Genomic DNA, 20714 nt, shown 5'->3' with positions numbered 1-20714 from the left:
GTTGAAGGTCTGCAGAAAGAGCAAGGCAGCTGTCTTCTTGAGTGGTATTTCAGTAGAAGGAACATTTTTCCACTGTGATTCTAACTCCTACCAGTTGACATGGCTTCTGAGGTTAGGGCATCTGCCTTCCTCCTGTATCCTTTCGTCTCTAGGAGTGGTGGTATCTTCTGGCTGCTGCTAACCTTGGAATTACCTCCTGCTCTTTTGTTTGATATGCCAGCTTTTCCATCAAGGTTGCAGAGGGATGGAGCTCGCTTTTGAGGCTTTGATGTTTTCTTCTTGACTCTCCGTGACATCTGATGATCTCTGGAATCCCCATAGCTCTTTGCTTTGTAGCTACTGGACTCACTTCTCCCTCTGCCTACCTATGTTATTCTTAGAGGGACACCAGGCATTGGATTTGTGATGCACCTTCACCCAGCATGCCCTAACTCTAGTTGCAAAGATCCTTTCTTTGAATAAATCTCATTCTGAGGTCTGGGCAGGCATAGATTTTTGGTAACATTATTCATACATTTCTGAAGTATTGTAATGCCCTTATTTGGGTGTTCCATGCTTCTGAAAATTATATTTGTGTACCTTTTTAAAAATAAGTATTTATTTTTACATTCATTGGTTACTCATTCAGAGTGAGGTGAGATTCCCCTGGAATCTTACAGCTAGTTGGAAGCCATCATGTAGATGCTGAGTATTGAACTGGAGTCCTCTAGAAGGACAACCAGTACTCTTAACCACTGAGCCATCTCTCTAGCCCCATACATCCTTTTAATTTCAGTACATCCCAGTATACTGCAACTCAATCAACAATACAAAAGTGGAACATTTGAGCAGACTAAGGGTATACCTGGAACTGAGATGAAAACATGTGCTAACTTTGCTTGGCATTTCCGTTGTTCCAGAAAAACAAAACACGTTTACAGGTATGAGTTTCAAAATGTATAATTCTGTATACGAGTTAAACACTTATTATCTTTGCATATTTAATATAATTGTTACATAATAATAGAGGCATAATAAAATTAAATATTATTATATAATAGAGGCCTGCCAGGACCTACCCATGGCCTAAAAAACTAATGACAGTTTAATGGCTACTGGGAGAGATGTGGCTCCTGTCCCAGGAACCCAGTGAATGGTCCCACACTCGTGTGCAAGGAGGCAGCACTAGTTGGATTCAGCAGGTTGAATAAAAACAATAATAGAAGATGAAGTTGGGAGAGAGACACATTCCAGGGGATCCCAGTAAAATTTGGAGAGAGAAGTGGGGTGAATATTGATCACAATATATCGTATATCTCTATCATACATATCAGTGACATTCTCAAAGAATAAGTGAACCATAAAAAGAAATATAAACATAGAGGGAAGAGAGGTGAATATTGATCAAAATATATCATATATATCTATCATATATATCAGTGGCATTCTCAAAGAATAAGTAAACAATAAAAAGAAATATAAACATAAATAGCTGTGCACCTGTGATACATCCCTGATATTTCCATTTAAAAAAACTAAAATGTTGGGAGGCTGGGGCAGGAGAATTTCTGTGAGTTTGAGGCAAGCTTGAGCTCCACAGTGAGTTCTGAGCCAACTGGGGCCATGTAGTGAGGAAAAGAAGAGAAAGGAGGAGCAGGAGCAAAGGAGCTAGAATTACATGGGAAACAATAGCTGCTCTAGAGTTGAAGCAGGGAAAGATAACCTTGAATAGCTTTACCCAGGAAATAGGGGAGCCTTGAACAGATGATGGGACCCACTAAAGGGTACAAAACTCACTCAAACAGAGTGGGCAGATTAATAGCACAGTGGATAATTCTTGAACAACATGGGATTCATAAAACCCAACAAAAGGGAAAACATGAGAATAGAAAACCCTTCCCTGAATCTTTTGTCACCCGATCTGTGCAGAAGAGACAGCAGTTAGGAAAGCCCCATTCAGATTGCTATATTGCAATCAATCCACTCAACAGCAGTGGTGTTTAAGCTAGTAAGCAAATGTTTAGTGGGCAAGTGAAGGTTTGCCTGTCACTTATTAGTAGTTTGTGCTTCTTCCTTAAGTACTAAGGGAAAACAGTAGAGAAATCTGATGGAGATCGCATACTAGTATTCTGTTGATACGTATTTAATGATCAGAAACTTGATAGCTTGAAACAACATGCACTAATGGTGTCTAAATCAGACATGAGGCCGATTTAGCTGTGTTTTCTCCCAGCCAGGGTGGATTCTTACCTGGCGTGTTTTGAGTAAGGGATTCCACTTTGTAATCTCACTCAAGTTATTGGCAGAGTTTGACTGCTTACATACGTAGGACCTTGGACCCCAGCTCCATGTGGACCATTATCCGAGGACATGCACCATCCCTGGCGGTAACTGTTCTCTGCTCTGGTATTTACTGAGACAAACTGAAACTCTTTGGAGTTGAAGTCCAACCACACTTTAAATCTTGTTTTTCCTTCTGTAATTGGCCAGACCAAATGCTCTTGGTTTTACAGAGGTGCTTTGTTTAGATCAGGTCTTCCTGGATAACCATCCCTTTCCCAAGCAACCACAGAAGGGAGGTCACAGGGCCATCTTCCAGTTCTGCTCCTAACACTTTAGTCAACTGGACAATCAACTTAATATTGCCAGTGACAGGACAGATTGAAATCACATGTGAAGCTGTAGGAAGAGTTAGCTTTAGGTTTGCGTTCTCTCTACTAAAGCTGAAAACTTAAACACATCTGATTCGTCAGATGGTGAGAGACACCCACTCGCTCGCCACCTGTGGTCTTCAAAACAGGATCAGGAAAGACAGACGAGGTCTGTGGAACCATCACAGATTCAAGGAGCACTAAAAAAATTGGATGTGCAAAGGTGGCTTGTGATTCTTGCTGGGTCTCTTGACTATGAAGGACATTATTGCAGCAACTGGTAAAACCTCAATGTGTCTGAATGGAAGGACAGTAAAGACAAGATCAGTACCCTCGCTGTAATACACATAATGTAATGATAGGTATCACTCCAGTGTAAGAATCATGTACTAAAGTAACCAAAGTCAGCAAATCACTCACTAGAAAGTACTATAGCTATTGTCTTTCAAGGATTATTTCTGAAATTATCTTTCAAGGAGGCAAAAGGAATCATTGATAATCAAAGCAAACAGAAAAGGCAAAGTACATTTCAACTGCATTGAGATGACTTAGGAAAGAACTTCACTTAAGAAAAATAATAATCCATGTTGGGAACTGAGGTTGTCTCTTGGAGATGGAGCTCTTGCCTTTACATGTGAAGCTCTGGATTCAACCCACAGCACAGCAGAACACAGAACAATAACAAAATCCATCTTGCTCTGTGTTGAATATTCTTAAAAAAATCTCTGAGCCGGATGGTGGTGGCTTACGCCTCTAATCCCAGCACTCAGGAGGCAGAGGCAGGTGGATCTCTGTGAGTCTGAGGTCAGCCTGGTCTACAGAGCGAGTTCCAGAACAGGCTCCAAAGCTGCACAGAGAAACCCTGTCTTGAAACAAACAAACAAACTTCACTGAGACCTTTCTCCTGTGGAAAATGTGAACAAAATGTACTATCTTTTCCATCAGAAGGTTAACTCCACTGTGTCTTTGCCCAGTTACAAAACCAAAATCTACTGCGTCCTGTGTGGCTCCCAGGACTTGCCCTGACTGGTGTCGCAAGGGAATGAAGAAATGACAGACACTTGGATACATGGACACAGAAAAGCAGGACTGGGATTCTGGGCTCTCTGATGGGGAAACCGCAGCACTCAGGAGCTTAGCATGTTTGTTATATACAGTTGAACAGCAAGGCAGGGCTATTGCACACAGTTTTAAAAGGAGGTGGATTATTACACACAGATAAACCAGGAGGCAGGGTTTACAGTAAATAGCTGGATCGAGGAGAATGGTCTAGCTAACCCCAGTAGGAGCACTCTCTGTAGGGGTGCACTCTTCGGGCTGCAAAAATCCAAGGGAAGGAAGCTATGGTGGATATTTTCTGCACACACCAACAGCATTAGCAAACCAGACTCCCAAAGAAGGCTTTGCCACTTTCCCGTGGGTCTGAGGCTGTGGTCCTTCATGTGGCTGGCTCATGTCAACAACACACACTCAGGACTTTACATACACAGGGCTTCCTCCAGTACCACAAAACTTCATTTAAAAACTTTGTAAAGCATTTTAAATTCCTCCAGGGTCAGCACTTCTCCCAGGGAAAAGATATGCTCATGCTAAATTTCTCCCCAGAAACTGAACTGTTCTGATTTAGCCTAACCTCCAGGGTTAGGAAGCCCAAAGACAGGCTCTTTTGGACCTTACGCCCTTTACTGTCTGACAAACTACAGCCGTTCCTAAAGGCCCTGGGTCCCTTCAGTGGCCATTTCCTTCACTTTTGCCTGAGGGAAAAATGACCTCAAGAAGGCCAACGTTCCAGCTCCATCTCCCCCATTCCTTCACTAAGGGGCAACATCTCTCTTAGCTTGACTTCATCTGCTTATGAATGAACAGCCCTGGAAAGCCAGTATCTCTGTGGCAGCTCTCAGACTCTGGAGTCTTGTAACTTTACACTGTTCTCCCAGGAACCTGGGAGCCAAGTTCTGGGACAAGCATGCCAACACTGGCTGCATCCTGATTATCAGCTGGCAATATCACAGCTGTGCTAGAGCTCCAACACCACTAGTGACCAGGAACTCCTTCCCACAGCAGGATGTAATGCTGTGTCTAGAAAGGTCTTTGGGGCTTTTCTTTCCTCCAGCACATCTCAATTCTGTGTGCAGTGACAGCACAGAACTTCTCCCAGGCTTCGGGAAGGCTCTACAGACCTCCAAATACCAACTGTAGCTTGGCATACAGTCAGACTATGGTGTGTCCTCTGGGAACTTGTAGGGGAGATTTTCCTTTTTACAATCTTATGCCTATTTATCCATTGTTTGGAAGACATACAACGAAAACTGGAAATCCCATGAGTCATGGGAAAGGACATTTTCATGAGCAAAGGCTTACGTAACTCAAGTCTGTTGACTAAAACAAAAACCCAGCAGTTCTATGCTCCCTTGGTAACCAAACTCCTTCTTTTCTTGTGAATGGTACACCTAAAAAAGAATATCACCACCTAGCCAGGGATGGTAGTACATGCCTATAATTTTAGGACTCAGAAAGCTGATGCAGGCTGATTTTGAGTTGGCTATATAGCAACTTCTAGAACAGTCTCAGTTGTGTACAGACTGTCTAAAGGCTAAAACAAATTCTAGTTGATGGGTAGAGTCGAAATTCATCTAATTAGTTCAACTTATTGATTTATTAATGAACTTTATTATTAGTAAACTAATTAATATTGAAGTGACCAAAGACATCAGTGAAAAAATAAGTCATACAACTGGAAATGACTATGTCTTTACATTAGTATTGATAGCTTTAAGAAAGACAGAAAGCTCAGGTCAAATCTTGCAAGATGTTACATTGGTAGGATTTTTCTGAGGCTGAAGTCCAGTGTACTGTTTCAATATTTTAAATTTTTTTTATTTTTGAAAATTCACTTTGTCAGTCACCTGAGAAATTATCTCAGAGATAATCTATTTTAATCTAGTTCATGATAAAACTGATAAATATGATCAAATTCTAATTTGCATCACTGTCTAGAGAGATATGTCCCTTAAGTAAACTGGAAGTTAAGTTTGTTGTTTATACTTCATCATTGCAGTAGATAAAAAAAAACCTTCTGAAACTATTTGAAGGCTAGATCCATGAGTATAAAGTTTAAAAAATTAAGCCTGAATCACCTGCTTCCTGAACTGACTCAACTAACGTAGCACATAGTCATATCTGCTGACCAATGAATAACTGCCTTCTTAAGAGTACGGGAGAAGATTCTGGAAAATTCTGGTTGCGTTATTGTTTTCAATGTTTGTTACTAGCCACAAAACAACCTCCTTCTAAGTCGTTTCTGTACTTGGTGATGTGAAGAGGATGTCCAGATGTGCGAGCAGCTCTTGTGCTGGTTGAAATAGCAGAGTTTCAGAAGAAGGCAGAGCAGAAGACCCATCCTTGTAGGGGTGGTCAGGATGTACATCACCTGGTATGGATGCTCTGATGTATGATAAGGGGTTCCCGGAGTGTAGAAAACATGCTAAACCGTTGCTATGAGCAACATCCAAGGAGCTTCCGAAAACAAAGACAGTCGTGCAACCTTGACATCACTGGTGAGGACACAATTCAGGAATTTAGAGTTAGGTCAATATATAGGCTTTTGTTACCTCTCTGCAGAAGCACCTGACTGCCCAGTATAAAGATACTGTTGTCTCAAAGCACTGGGGATTAACCATGCCGCTGGGAGCAAAGGGCTCCTGGATGCTGTTGGTGTCAAGAAAGTGATTCTTAAGTAGAAAAATCCTTGAGGATCATCTGGCAGGAAACAGGTCAAAGCAGAGACAAGACCACTTTCATGGAGAGGTGTGATTGGTTGCCAGCCATGAACTGAGAACACCTGTCGTCATCTGCCATTGCTTGGATGTAGCTACTGGCTTACACTTGTGTGGAAATCAAGCTCTTCTTGGCCTTGGCCAACTGGTCTATCTCCTTGTAGTCTCCAGTTTTTGAGGTTTCTGTTTGTTTGTTTGGTTGGTTGGTTGGTTGGTTTGGTTTTTGATCTTGCATTCTCAAACTTTTGTTGTATGTGATTTGTTTTTGTTTCTATGGGGTTTCCCTAGGCAAACCAAGTTGATCTCAAATTCCCGGGTGTATATGATCCTCGTGCTTCAGCCTCTGAAACGCTGGGACTAAAGGCATGCTCAGTTTTTAAGTTTAATTAAACCATTGCCCCTTCAAGCTTTGGGCTCCCCTACAAATACTAATGACTTTACCCAACTAGATGCCCAGGGACGGGCAATTTAGTTAGGAATCTGCTGCCACCTAGTGGTCCTTAGCCACCTCACATATCCATCCATCCATGGTATCCAGGCTAGGAAGTCGTCAAAGGGCACCAGAAGATTGGAATATTAGCACCCAAAATGTCTGGAATTTACCATAAGGGAAAGAAAAGGCTATTAGGTACAGGAAATACAAAATGTAAGATTTTGGGGGCTAAAAGAAATTCTGAGTTAGCACTCTTTAAAACAGAGGAATATTAATATGGGATAGTATCAAAGGCGTGACTACGGTTACACATAGACAAAAAGGAACCAAAGAAGGTCTTTAAGGGTGAAGGTTGAAAAAGTTATAACAGCTACTCACATCCCTCACTCAGGTGTGTTTGCTTTTATGATCCATTCAGTGCTATTGTTCAAATCTACACTGCCCGTTCTATTGTCTATAAAAGCTGATCGAGCTGACTGGGATGTCTGAAATTGGAGGTGGCTGTAAGGATGCACGTTGCCAAAATGACAGCTTTGAACTAGGTGGCTTAACTTTTAAATGAGACAGTTTCAAATGCTTGGTTTTCTCGAGTCAAGCAGCCATTTTCAGCTTTTCCAAGGCTGTCCCCATGTGTCATCTCCCCTGGGCAGTCTCCTGCACCCGGTACCTCAGTGGCCTGTGTGTGTCTGCAGGACAGGAAAACACTGGGATGTTGCTGTGTGCTTGCTGCCTAAAACAGACACATCCACTTAGCCATGTCCCTGTCACCTTCCCAACTCTGTAGTCTCCCTGAGAACTTACTCCAAGCAAGATTTCCTTTCAAGAATCCTGAATCCAAGAATCACACACTCCAGACCAGGGAGGATTCCCTGAAATCATATGGAGAGATTTGTTAACTCTTTCACCCACTTAAAAAAGAGAAAAGGAAAAGCAAATTGTGTGACATAATATAGAGCCCTGCTTTGGGCAATGGGACTTCCTTTGATCTCAGCCAAATGCCTGTGCCTTCCCAGCACCCAGTCCCTTCTGAATGCATAAGTTACCGAGAGCTATTCTTCCTCAGACTTCTCTTAAATTTGGAATCAATAAATATTTACTTCCTGACTGCCTGGTTCTTAGCGCTGTAAGTCTTTGTTCAGCCTGGAGAAATTCCTTTCTTTACTTCCCCAAAGCAAGACGATTCCTAGAGACCTCATTCATGCCTTAGACTATATTTCTGCCAACTGTGAGTGTCAGTGGGCGTGAGAAACACAGCGCCATGGTGTTGCCTAGCAGCCCAAGGAGATCTTCCAGAGACTTCTTTTCAGATGAAGCTACCCAACTTTAAAGCCGACCCTTTGAAACTGTTCCCACTTAATATGCCTCCGCTGTCAAGATCTCTAACTCCAAAATTCTCTCAGCTCCCAAATCTGTATTTCTTACACCTAATAATCCCACCTCCCAGTTCCTGTTGACTTTGGTACAAAAAGAATTTCAGGGCGAGTCAGTAGAAAACAGAGTCTGACTTTGTTGGAAATTTGGGGCTGGAGATGTAGCTCAGTTGGTAGATTGTTTGCTTAGTGCCATGGCCTTGCCTGGCTCCAGGGACAGACCTGAGGTGGGGGTGGGGCAGCGAGGGTCCAATAAAAGGACAACATACAGACACACAGAGAAGTACAGACACACAGACAAGCTGGATTGCAGGTGGCCTGGGCTCTCTGCTGGAGACATCACAGCACCCTCAGATTTATTATATGCAGCAGAACAAGGAGATGGCAGTATTGCAGACAGGTAAACAAGGAGGCAGGGGTTATGGTACACACCGAGATCAAAGAGGCAGGTTTGGCTAATCTCAGTAGGAGCAGTCTTTGCAGGGGAGCAGAATTCAGGCTGTGAATATCTGGAAGGGGTAGGAGGATAAAGCTGCGGTAGACAGTTTCTGCGCACACTGTCAGCATCCATCCCTGGAACAAAAAAGAAGGCCTTTCTGTAGGGGAAGCCCCAGCCAATCACCTTGCTTGTAGGGCAGGCGTTCCTGTTCTCCGCGGGAACCTCGGGTTCTGTAAGTCTTTCCTAATTAAAGCTGAATATTTTATAATAATTTCTGTCTGCCTTCATTTATGCCGCTACACCTTTCCATCTCCCTGTGAGCCCCACCCCAGGCTGGGGAGAGGGGTGAAGCCTTGGTCTGGCTGTACCCATGTCAACAGCGTACATTCAATCAGGGCTACTTCACTCCCAACAGCCTAGAATGCGTGTGTGTTGTCTCAGATTTGATCCCCAATACTTCATACACTGGATATGTGGAGCACGCCTATAATCCCAGAGTTCAGGAAGTGGGGGTAGGAATGTCAAAAGTTCAAGGTCATTTCCGGCTAACCGCAGCAGGTATAGCTTGGGATAAAGAAAGCAAAGGAAGAGTTGTGACATAGATTTAAGCAAAGGCCTTAATAAAGAGGAGTTTAGGGAAAGGACAATACGCACTCTACATGTGGATGTGGGTTTCTCACATTTGATGGTTATGTGTCTTTACAATACTACACACACACACATATATATATATTATATTACACACACACAATTTTGTGACTTTTGAAGTTAAATTTCAAGTGGTTGTTAAACTTTTCTTTTTCAGTAAACTCGTGGCTTACAAGGTTAAAGGAATCCTTACTATATTAAACCAAAAGGAAGTTGCAAAACATGATTTTTCTGCTAACAGGGTATATCGTCTTGTTTGTGAGACTCTCAGAAAACTGTACGTTTGCAGACAGTAAGATGTTGTATATTGAGACTTTGGGCATGGGCCACTGATATTTTAACTTTCTTAGTGAAATATCTCTACATAAAATGTCTTTATGTAGACAACTTTCAGAGTACACTTTAATTCTGGCAGCTGGACAACCAGCACGTACCACCCCCAGCTTTGTGTAATCCTGGGGCTCCAACCCAGGCTTTCCTGCATCTAAAAAAGCGCTCCATCTTCTGGCTACATCCCCACACCTGTAACTCTCCTTTCCCAGGCTACATTTCTTTGGAGTTCTGTTTTTCTTGGTCTGGTTTGGGTTAGCAGCCACAGCTAGCTACTGACTCATTCCTATCCTCAAGCCAAAGGAAATTCTGAGTGTTTTTTTTTTTTCATGTGTTTTGTTAAATAAACCAAAATAAAGAACTTTTTCATAATCATTAAATTCCAGCTTGTTGGATTCATTGTCGCCATGGTAGACTTTAACACATTACTGCCTGCCCCATGATCACACCATGTATCTTCTTCCAATTAGATCTATTTTCCATTTATGGCCTTTATTGACTATATTGCTAAAATGTTAAATAGGACAGGCAGTAACATAGACCCCTGTGTTTTGACACAAAAAGATTGAAAGAAATTAATCTACCATTATTCTTTGGGTATGGTCATTTAATTGGTATGAACTGGTATGAATTCTCCTAACTATATTTTAGGGCCTATTATGATGTTTCCATCATAGAAATGAAGGATATTTCCAAATGCCTACCCAAGTCCACATACTAAGTTTATGCTACCTTTACTTCATCTTCCAGGTCATAAATATAGCAAAAATGAAAAGAAATCTACTTCCTTTTCTTACCTTTGTAAATACAATATTCATTAACATCTGAGATACAAGGCACCCCCACCCACATTGGGAGAACAAAGAAGTATACTATGGTTTTCAAAAATTCTCTGCTGGGGCATTATCAATGATAGCTGGTGACTGGAAAAGAGGGGTTTCTGGAAGACAGGAGGAGAAAGCCTCCAAGATTAAGAAAGAGGAAAGAGTGGAAAATAAAGACCAGAAGGCACCGAAGATTCATTTGAGGTCAGTGGTCCTAAGTTTAAAGCAAAAGTAGTTGTCATGGGTTTTTCTTTTGCCAACTCTATGCAGTTTCTTAGCTTCAGGCTCAAAATGAAGGTAAATCCAATTTATCTTACACTGTATATACGAACCCAACAGCATCCAACATGTAATTTTGCTCTAGGATAACATATAGATTTTGCTAAGAAATATTTTCTTAGGAATGTAATCCCAAATTCCAAGTCTTAAGAACATCTCTGAATGTAAACTTATTTGGGAATAAAGTCGCTGCAGGTAACTAAATTAAAAAATTTGGGGATTCGATGATCCTAGATTAAGGGTAGGTCCTAAATTTAATGCCGGGGCCTTTGTAAGAGGACGGGGAGGATTTGTAGCACCCGAAGGAGATGTGAGGATGGAGGCAGGGATTAGAGTTCTGTGTCTGCAAGGGCCATGTTTGCTAGACACCCGGAAGTTAGGAGATGGCATAGGGCAATTCTCCATTATCTACCAGCCAATAAAAGCCCTGCTGACAGTTTGATTTCAGATTCTGTCTTATTCAACTGAGAATAGGCTTCTGTTGTTGTGAGCCATTGGTTTGTAGTAATTTGTTATGGTGGCCCCAGAAGCTGAGACAGGGAAGGAATTCGTACTTCAAAGAAGTTTAAAGAAGGTGGGAGGAGAGAATTCTACCACTGAACCACCAATGCAACCTTAAAGAAGGTGATGGGGGACAGACAAGGGTGTTTTCTTGAGGCCAAGAAAGGATACGGGCACCATCTGAAGTTCCTGAAACCTTATGACATTTCCAGTAGGATCCCTCTAGAACACCATGTCTCTTCCAGAAACCACACACACACACACACAGAGAGAGAGAGAGAGACAGCCTGGAAACCCCGCGGTTATTTTGAGTCCATTGTCTTATTTCCAATTTGCAAATATTTTGTTCTCCAGGAAGTCTTATCCCTATGGCATTTAGTCTGCGCTAGGTCTGTCCTGGAGGAAGGCAACCTCCCACACATCTGGGTGTCTCTGGGTTCTTGACTTGTCTTGTGGATAATGAGAAGAGTCTGCAAACACTTTGATACTTCTCTTCATGGATGCCTTACTTGAATCTAGGTTCTGCCCTGGGTGCCCTCAGCCTCCTCAGGGAGTCCCTGCTTATCCCTAAAGACTTGATACAAGATCTTCTGCTTTGTCTAAGAAAGTGAAACATTAATTATGGTTTCTTTCATTCCCACAGAATTGTGTGTTTCTATTAAGGACTTACTAAATTCTATTATGGCTTGCTTCTTTCATTTTTGCCTACCTGAAACACTGGGAGAGCTATCCTGACTTAGGAATCACTGGCCTTTAGCCTAGAACCAGTTCAGCCCTTTTAGTATAAGCCAAGGAAAGTTATGTCAAGAATCTACAACTACCACCTTTGAAGTTTATAGAAAACATGCAACTGCAGTGATTGGGTTTCTTTTATTTACTTGAGTTTTCAGTATTTGACAAAGAAACAAAGGGACATAGAGATTATTGTGTTTTACATCAAAGAAGTCGGCAGAGAATGCCAAGGCGTTGAATGCTTTTCCTTTATGGTGAAAGGAGTTTCTTCCCTACAGATGGAAACAGCAATATCATCCTCAGGATCACCAGCTCCTTGCACACATGGAAGGTGGGTTCTTCTATTTGAAATCAGCTCAGCAGAAATTTCCCAGACTTCATCACCACAGAAGCCCACTGAGCCGCACTTCACCCTATCTGGTCAATGGTGAAAGCTGAGGCTTCGCCAAGAGATGGCGGTCTGCCTGCTGCTACATTCTGTGCTTGATCCAAATGCCCCCTTTCATCCTGTTTCACTTGGGGTCACATCTGGAGTATTTTTGCATTTAGAAACATTCAAAATGAATCCTTAGCTGTATTCAAATAAAACTAGATGGTGCTCCAAGTACCTAAGCATCTATGTGAGTATGCTCTATGGGAAATGTACAAGCATTCCAGTAAACGAGAGCTCAGGGCAGAAACATTGAAAGAAGTTTGGAGGTGAGCGGTGTGTTCCTGTGGGACTAAAACCGTGGGAAAAGACTGCAGCCTCCTTTCATGATTCAGACGAAACTCAGATTTACAAAGAACTAAGAAAATAAATGAGTCACCCCCATAACCATTGCTCTCTCTAAATCAAAAGCTGGACAAGAATCACAATGAAAACCAGACCACTGTACACCTACAGATGTTTGCTCTAGATACTCCTCCCAGCAAGGCTTTGGACCAGTGTCTAACACCCAACACTTACGATTCCTCAGTTTATTAAGACTCTCATAATCCGATACAAGAATCTCTCTTGCCTAATTGCTGACCATCTTCCCATTTGGATGAACATGAGCTTCTGTCATATCTCATAGGCAGGGAACTTGTTCATCTATGACCCCTAACACACAAACCTCCTAGAATGCACCCTTCCAGATAGCAAAGCCTAAAAAAATAGAGCTACAGGCATGGCTAGTGAGTACGATCACCATTGAATATGAACTGGGCCCACAGTTCTTCCAGACACGCACTGTATCCAGAAATAGCCTTGGGACTTTTCACACAATGGTCCCAGACTGAAATTAAAAACAAAACAAAACAGAACAAAAACCCATGTGTCTTTCAGTCTAGTTGGGTGACAGGAACCAACTTTGGACCCAGTTCCTGTGGCATAGAATTTTCCCTCCCTATCCCTCACAAGGGACCTTAAAAGAGCATATGTTGTTCTCTCTGAACAGGTTTATAAAAAAGCATACATTATATACTTTCTTTCCATACAGGATCCTTGCATGCCCCTCCTTAAGCCCCAGGTACCAACCCCAAGGCAGGCTATAGAGATGGCCTGAGAAAACAAACTCCCCCTCTCGGAAGACACTAGGAATAGGCCAGAGAAGCTCTGTAGAGCACACTCAGCAGAGAACGCACTGTTTTTCTTATCAACAAAAACTTTACGCCTATATTGCAAGGAAATTGTTTTCTTTTTTCTTTTTTTTTTTTCCCAAAACAACCACCAAAACAAAATGATCCCCCTAAATCAAAGCGAAACAAAATACTGTCAAGTGTTAGTCTTTCTTCTAAAATGAAAAGCCATCCTCACTCAGCCACGTGACTGGGAGGAGAGGGGCTTGATCTACTTGGTGACCACTCTGGCTGAAGGCTCAAGGGGAATGGCTAACAGCCGCCCCGGCCTCCCCAGTTCTGGGCTAAGGGGAACACATTTCAGACTAAGCTCCAGGAGTTTTGTGAATTTCAAGCCTTAACGATCCAAGCCTCCCCAACCGAGCCTTCGACTTTCCTATGGGTGTGCGGTTTCTTTCCATAGAATTGTGCAAGTCAAAGCCCTTCTATATAAAGGCATTTAGTAGTCCATGGTCATGGTGGATTGTCATACACTCGGCCCCCTTTCGTGGGCACTAATCTGAACAAGGGACTGCTCTGCACATGTTGTCCACAATGGCAAGGAGGCTCCACTTTCATCTCTTCTCACCAAATCTCAGAATCACCAGTCACGTAGTGGTTTTTCTGTCTCTCCCTGTCCCCACTCCCTAGCCAAGGTTATTTGTCTTTAAGGGTGTCAATCCAGAGATGGCTTGGGTTCTCCAGATAATACTCAAAGGGCAAGCTTTAGGAACAGCCAAGAACACAAACAAAACCACTGCCCTCATTTGCCTGAATGGGGACTGCTAGCTCTAGGGTTTGGCCACTCAGCCATTTCGGAAACTTAGTAAGCGAAGCCTTCAGCATAGGGGAGGCTGCTGCAGCGATCCATGTCCAGGAGGTAAGCAGGGTTGTCTTCGAAGTGAGTCAGTGGCAGGGTGTCCTCGTCGTTGAGGGGGCATTCTGACTCTGCCTTCAGGAAGGGACGCTGATTGTCTGGGAAGGCCATGGAGAAAAGCGCATCGGGGTCGCAGACAAATTTGTAGACGTACCGTTCCCCGGCCACCTTCTGCATGATGCCCTTTTCATAGTAATAGCGTAGCGAGCGGCTCAGTTTGTCATAGTTCATGGCTGGCCGATTCTTCTGGATGCCCCAACGCCGAGCAACCTCTTCCGGTTCTATCAGCTTAAATTCCATGCCTCGGCCAGTCCAGGCGATGAAGTGGGCATTGGCTGGGTCATCAAGAAGGGTGACAAGGAACTGCCACAGCTGAAGAGAGCCTCGCCTCTGGTAAGGGGGCCCCTCTCGATACAGGGTGGGATCTTGCTTGACCTTGCCTTCCAGTCTCTCGGGCACCACGCAGGTGTCATCGAAGTATAGCCTGGGGTCCTTTTCATACGTGAATCCGTCATGGTTGCTGGAGAAATACCCTCCTCTCATGTAGGACGACTGGCAGTTAGGCACTTCTGAATCGGCGCAGTAATCTCGGGGTTCCTGCTTGATTCCCATTGGTGACTGGAACCCATGTGCTGGAGGACCAGGCATCCCAGGGACCCCATGTTCATAGAGTGGGTCATGGTATTCCTGCTTGAATCCCTGAAGGGGTGGGGGAGCAGCGGGGACAATAGGCTCCGACATCTGTCGGTGGTAGCTGGGGCGATTATCTCCAGGAACTCCTGACTGAGGAGGGAAGGGGTGGCAGGGTTCAGACAGCTGTCGCTGAAATCTCTGTTCTGATGCATACTGGCTTTCTGGCATCATCTTTGGCATTTGCAGGGGCTGATGTGGTGGCCGGGGGACCACGAACGTTTGCTGCTGTGACCCAGGTTCTGGAAGTGAGTCGGGAAATTGTTTTCTTATGCTATAAATTTTAACTGTATTTCTTTACAGGTGGAGAGCCACAAGAGTATCCTTTTAAAGGGAAATGCTGAGGCCAACGTGCTGTGTTTACCATCCTTCTCTTTAGGTTCTATGGATGCACAGTCTCAACTCAAAAGCCAGTGGCCTTAAATTATTTGTGTATGTGTGTGTGCATGCACGTGCATATGTGCACACAAACACTCGTGTGCCTCTGCATCTACATGAACACATACAAGCGTGAGGTTGTCGCAATTCATGTGTGGATACTGGAGGACCATCTTCAGGGATTGGTTCCCTTTCCACTGTGGGTTCTAGGGATGGAACTCAGCTCACCAGCCCTGCACAGCAAGTGCTTTTTACACATTTCTCCATTTCTCAAATGCCACTCTTACTGGGATTAACACTTTACTTTAAAGAAAAGATCTTTATGTGTGGGGCTAGAGAAATGGCTCAGCAGCAAAGAGTGTCTGCTACTCATGCATGGGATCCAAGTTTGGTTCCTCACACCCATGCCAGACAGCTCAAGCTACCTGTAACTTCAGTTCTAGATTTGACACCCTCTTCTAGTCTCTGCAGGTACCCAGGCACATATGGGCATACACACATACTCACATAAATGAAAATAAATCCTTAAAGTATCTCTCTGTGTCTGTTGTTGATTATCAATAAATGTAACTAGTTAAATCATGAAAACGTATTAAGGCTGTTGTTGAGGGAGTAGTAGGAAACTTCTGAAACCCTGATTGGATAACATGCCTGAAGATATTGATGGTTTGTCAGAGAAATGATTCTTCCTTTAAATGAGCCAGAGACATGTGTTCACACACGTGAGAGATGTGCAGCTCTGTGTAGCTCATGCGTCATTTCTGCTTTACTGCACATCTGACAAACAGAGACAAAGAATGATGGGAAGTCTTAGTCAGTGAAGCGTCAGTAAATTTACTCTCTGGATTTACCTTTTGTCACTAACTGAGAAGAAAGATAAACAATATCACAAAAGCGATGTGCTTTGTTTCTCCGCTTGGCTTGTTTAGTTATGTCTTTATGTGCATTCTGTGGTGCACTGAGCACCTTGTACTTCCTTCCTTCAGCTTCTGTCAACGTGAGTGACAGCTCGCACTGCTGCCAGAGTCACACTTTACAAAGCCCTTCGAATGCATAATTTCCCTTAAGTCTTATTTTGTTATATTATTTTGTGTGTGAAAAATTCTGAGTCTGAAGAGAGTGTAACTTGTGTCTGAAATGTCAATTTTCCTACTCTTATTACTCCATGTCCATCAACAGCTAAACTTTAAGAGTGAGGATCTCAGTTATTGGTAGGAAGTGGAATAGAGCTCAGTTGTGTTGCTGACAGGAATATAAAATGATATATAACCACCTTATATAACCAGAGTGGCAACTTCTTCAAAGTTGAATGCACACTTAACCTTCACACCAGGAAGTATGGTTGGCCCTAGGTATTCATCCAAGATAACTTAAGCTTACAAAAAGATTTATTCAAGAATTCACTGCAGCTTTATTCACAAGGGTACACAATCAAAAGCCATGCAACTGCCCATCAGCAAGAGAATGGGCAACCATGCTATGGTACAGCATTGCTGAGCAATCCACAGAGTGAATTGCTGTGCCAATACACCAGTGATGGGAACAAATGGCAAGAAGAGAAGCCAGACACTAAAGGATGCACTTATATTAAGTTATAGAATGGGTTAAATAAAGCATAATGTAAGGTGAAAACAAATTGGTGTTTGCCTTTGGGGTCAGGCGATGGACCTCAAGACAGTATTCTTTCTCATGAGATAGAGATATAATAAGGCTGTAGGTACACGTTCATATGCAGTTGTCAAAAGAATTAAGGCTTGTATATTCCAGCGTATATAAGCTTTTCCTTACAAATCATAACGTGAATAATTAGAGCATTTGAGGACTGGGACTGGGTGGCATAGAAGAAACAAGAATGGCAGAACATCAGCCATAGTTGAAGCTGAATGATGAGTAAATGGGGCTCATTGTATTATCTTATTTATGTTTGAAATTTTCCACAGAGAAGACAAGCGACAATGATCAAAAGGCTTCCAGACATCTGAAAATAGCTCAGCATGACAGGGGCAGAGCCTCTCGCAGTCTTTGATCTCATAGGAATTTTCCAAGATCGCAGTGAACTGAAAACACCAAATGTCTTAGTCACGTCTCGTTCTGGAGCATGGATGGTCGCAGTGACTAACTAACAGAAACAAAAAATGTCATTGGAAAACAGATTTTTTTTTTCCAAATGTAAACATAAGTCAAACATTGTTCCTTGAGTTACCTGGCACCAACATGAGCCGTGTAGCTAGCATGGAATATGGACATGTCTAATGGTACAGGTTCAGACCAGTATAATCCTTTTTTTTCTTAACTTGAGAAGGCTCCTGATGCTGCAGTAACTAAACTGCTCCACACCCAACCAACAAATAATGGAAAAATGATGAATGTCTTCTTCTGGATTTTCTGTTTATTTCCATTTCTGATCATTTGTAAGAAGGCAGGCTCACCAACTCACCCGACTCATCACTATGTCAGTACTGTAGATTGTTTAATGAGACTGCAATTTCCTTCATCTTTTAACACAAAGACCTGGAGAGAGTAAGAGTGAGCACAAGAACCATCGCAACTCTCTCTCTCTGGAGATGTAAAATGAATATGGATTTTTTTTTCCAGAAGAGAACTTATAAATCTCTGTATTTTTTTCAGAAGAAAGGACTGACTCCAAGGGAAAAAAAATGTTTTCTTCAGGGTAACAGTGGGTTAGATCACAGGTCACACCTTATGATTTCTTCAGATTGAGGTAGACTTTGCTACAATGTGTGGGAATCTGAAACGAATCCATGATGAATAACTCAATGTAATTTTATCTTGATAATTAACGGCAGAAATATTCTTTTGAGCTCATAGTTTTTACAATTTTAGAGCAGGATGATATTTTCAAAATATCAGAAGAATCAGAAAATACAGCAAATACACCATTTGCTTACATACGAATAGATTTTGAACTAAGACCCTTTGTCTTTCCTCTGTTTTCTCATTTTGCTCGCTCTTCCATGTTTGTCCTAATGCATGTTTGACATCTCTGCTTTCCAAGCTGATGGTTACAATCTCTCAGTGAACCATCAAGCCAGTTTAGTAACAGATACAATCAGCGTATTAAAGAATGAAGCGTTGGCTTCGAGAGCATCAGGAACTGTGAGAAAAGAGGAAAGAAGAAAGCATCACATACTTGGCTTCACATGTTTCAAGTTCTCTCCTTCCACTGTATGGGTTCTTTTTTTTTCATAAATGGTATATCATTTATTCAATGAAAAAAAGAGGAAAATTAATCCATTTTCATTCATTTCCTCCCAAACTCTCAAAACTCCTTTCCCTCATTTAGAAACAAAACAAGAGGAAAAAAACCCAACAAAACAAAAAACCAAAAACAAACCCACACTGAGAGATACATTTGTACAAAAGCTACACAGCATCCCAGCCCACCCCTCACAATATTGGATGGGTGTTATTACAGAAATGAACCCGCCTGACAGACATGGAAAGAGCTGTGTTGAACTCAGGTTCTGTAGGTTACAACACTGCAAAAATATCTCCACTTGCATCTTTCAAACTGGAAAGTGATCACATAACAGACCTGAGGTTAGAAAGGACCACAGTGTGAACCAGAATCCCATTCTCTTTCTAGGACTCCAGGGGAAAGGCGAGCATTGGAGTGAGCTTCCTGTGGGAGAGAAAGGAGGGAAGTAGGAAACCTGGCCACTGTCAAAAGGCACTGGGATTTCCCTGGAGGCAAATGAGTTAAAGTAACCTCCTAAGGAACAAGCTCAGTTCCCTTTCTCTAGTCCAAGAGTCTAGAGTGCACACAAAAAGAAGTAAGGTTTCCTTAGCTCCAGTATCCCAGAACTCGGATGGTGGTCAGGGCCACCTGGTAGAGGCAAACCTGAGGGTCTCAAAGGCAAATCTCAACTGTGGATTTCTGTGTTCTGACATGAAGGGTTCTAAGGTGCTACAGACACTGTCTACACCCTCTTATATGAAACGCTTTAGAACACACACAGGAGGAAAAGACATCCATAAGATGTTCTACCTTGCACGCTCAATAATGAAACTGTCACTTAAAGGGAAGCTCTGCCAAAAACACCCTCTTGCTACTCACGGAAGGACAGAAGGGAGGGAAGGACAAGCCGATAAAACCATAACTGGAGCAGCCATTTTAGAAATCAGTATGGAGACTCCTAAAAAAGCTAAAAATCAATCTATCACATGACTCTGCTGGTACCCATACTTTAAGGCTTGTTCCCAAAGTACTCAGCATCCTACTTCACAGATACTTGCTCAACAGTGTTCATTTTTGCTTTATTCACAATAGCTGGGAAACGGAAACAACTTAAATGTCCTTCAACAGATAAATTAATAGTAAAAATGTGAGACACATACCTAGTGGAATATAGTGAAGGGCAAATAAAATCATGATATTTGAAGATAAATGGGTAGATATTGCATTGAGTGTGGTAATCCAGATCTAGAAATATAAACACTGCACATCCTTTTTCATCTGTGGTTCCTAGTGCCAAATCTTCAGATGAGACTATATAACTCGGAATAACCATGGAAACCAGGAAAATAGAAATGGGCTATGTTCGGGGTTGGCAGGAAAGGAATACTGTGCTGCAGGTGATACAAAGGGGAGAGTGGAGAGGAGAGCTTCCGTTGGGAAAGGGAGAGGAGGCCAACACAGAAGAGAAAAGGAGGGATGAAGGACAAGTAGCACTAAGGATGTTTGATAAAATCTCAAGGAATCATATTTTATATTTGCTTAAAATACAAATATACATTTGTGTGTGTGTGTGTGTGTGTGAAATGAAGTCATGCCACATGGGCTGACATTACTACCCACAAGACCCACAGACTATCTAATAAGGCTTCTAGTCCCTGGCATGAGAAATCTCCATTGTTGCAGTTGGTCAGGGTAGTCCAAGTTACTTTTAAAATAATATAGCCTATTGCTATTGCTCTTGGTAGATTTTCAGAGGTTGAAGGCAGTTCCCTATTGCTGAAGACACTCCTCACCTTGGACACAGGACTTGGAATATTAGAGCTGGATGTAATCTGAAAGCTCCTGGAATCTGCCTTTCATAGGACTAGAAGATACTGTGCAAGATGCGGATGGAGGGAAGCAATCAATAATCCGATGAAGCCGTGATGCCTATGAACCACAGTGATGACCCTGGCAAGATATTCCTAAAGATGCAAAAGTGGTACTCACATCTGGGCTGTAGCCAACAGTTGTCTAATTGGACTTAA

At 42.5% G+C, this 20714-nt stretch overlaps 1 protein-coding gene across 1 annotated transcript; it reads right to left on the bottom strand.

Moving 5' to 3' along the window:
- Nucleotides 1–13832: 13832 nt before the first annotated feature.
- On the bottom strand, nt 13833–17735 carry LOC130890492 (ETS translocation variant 5-like). Its single transcript, XM_057794478.1, has 2 exons — nt 17692–17735; nt 13833–15405 (listed from the first exon to the last, which is right to left on the bottom strand). Exons 1-2 carry the CDS (start codon nt 17733–17735, stop codon nt 14367–14369), a joined length of 1083 nt encoding a protein of 360 aa, XP_057650461.1. The 3' UTR covers nt 13833–14366.
- Between the last annotated feature and the right edge of the window lie 2979 nt (nt 17736–20714).

The sequence above is a fragment of the Chionomys nivalis genome, chromosome 1 (genome assembly GCF_950005125.1).
Source record: "Chionomys nivalis chromosome 1, mChiNiv1.1, whole genome shotgun sequence".
Lineage (NCBI taxonomy): Eukaryota > Metazoa > Chordata > Mammalia > Rodentia > Cricetidae > Chionomys > Chionomys nivalis.
The sequence above is the reverse complement of the archived record's forward strand: the minus strand, read 5'-3'. Positions and strand labels throughout refer to the sequence as shown.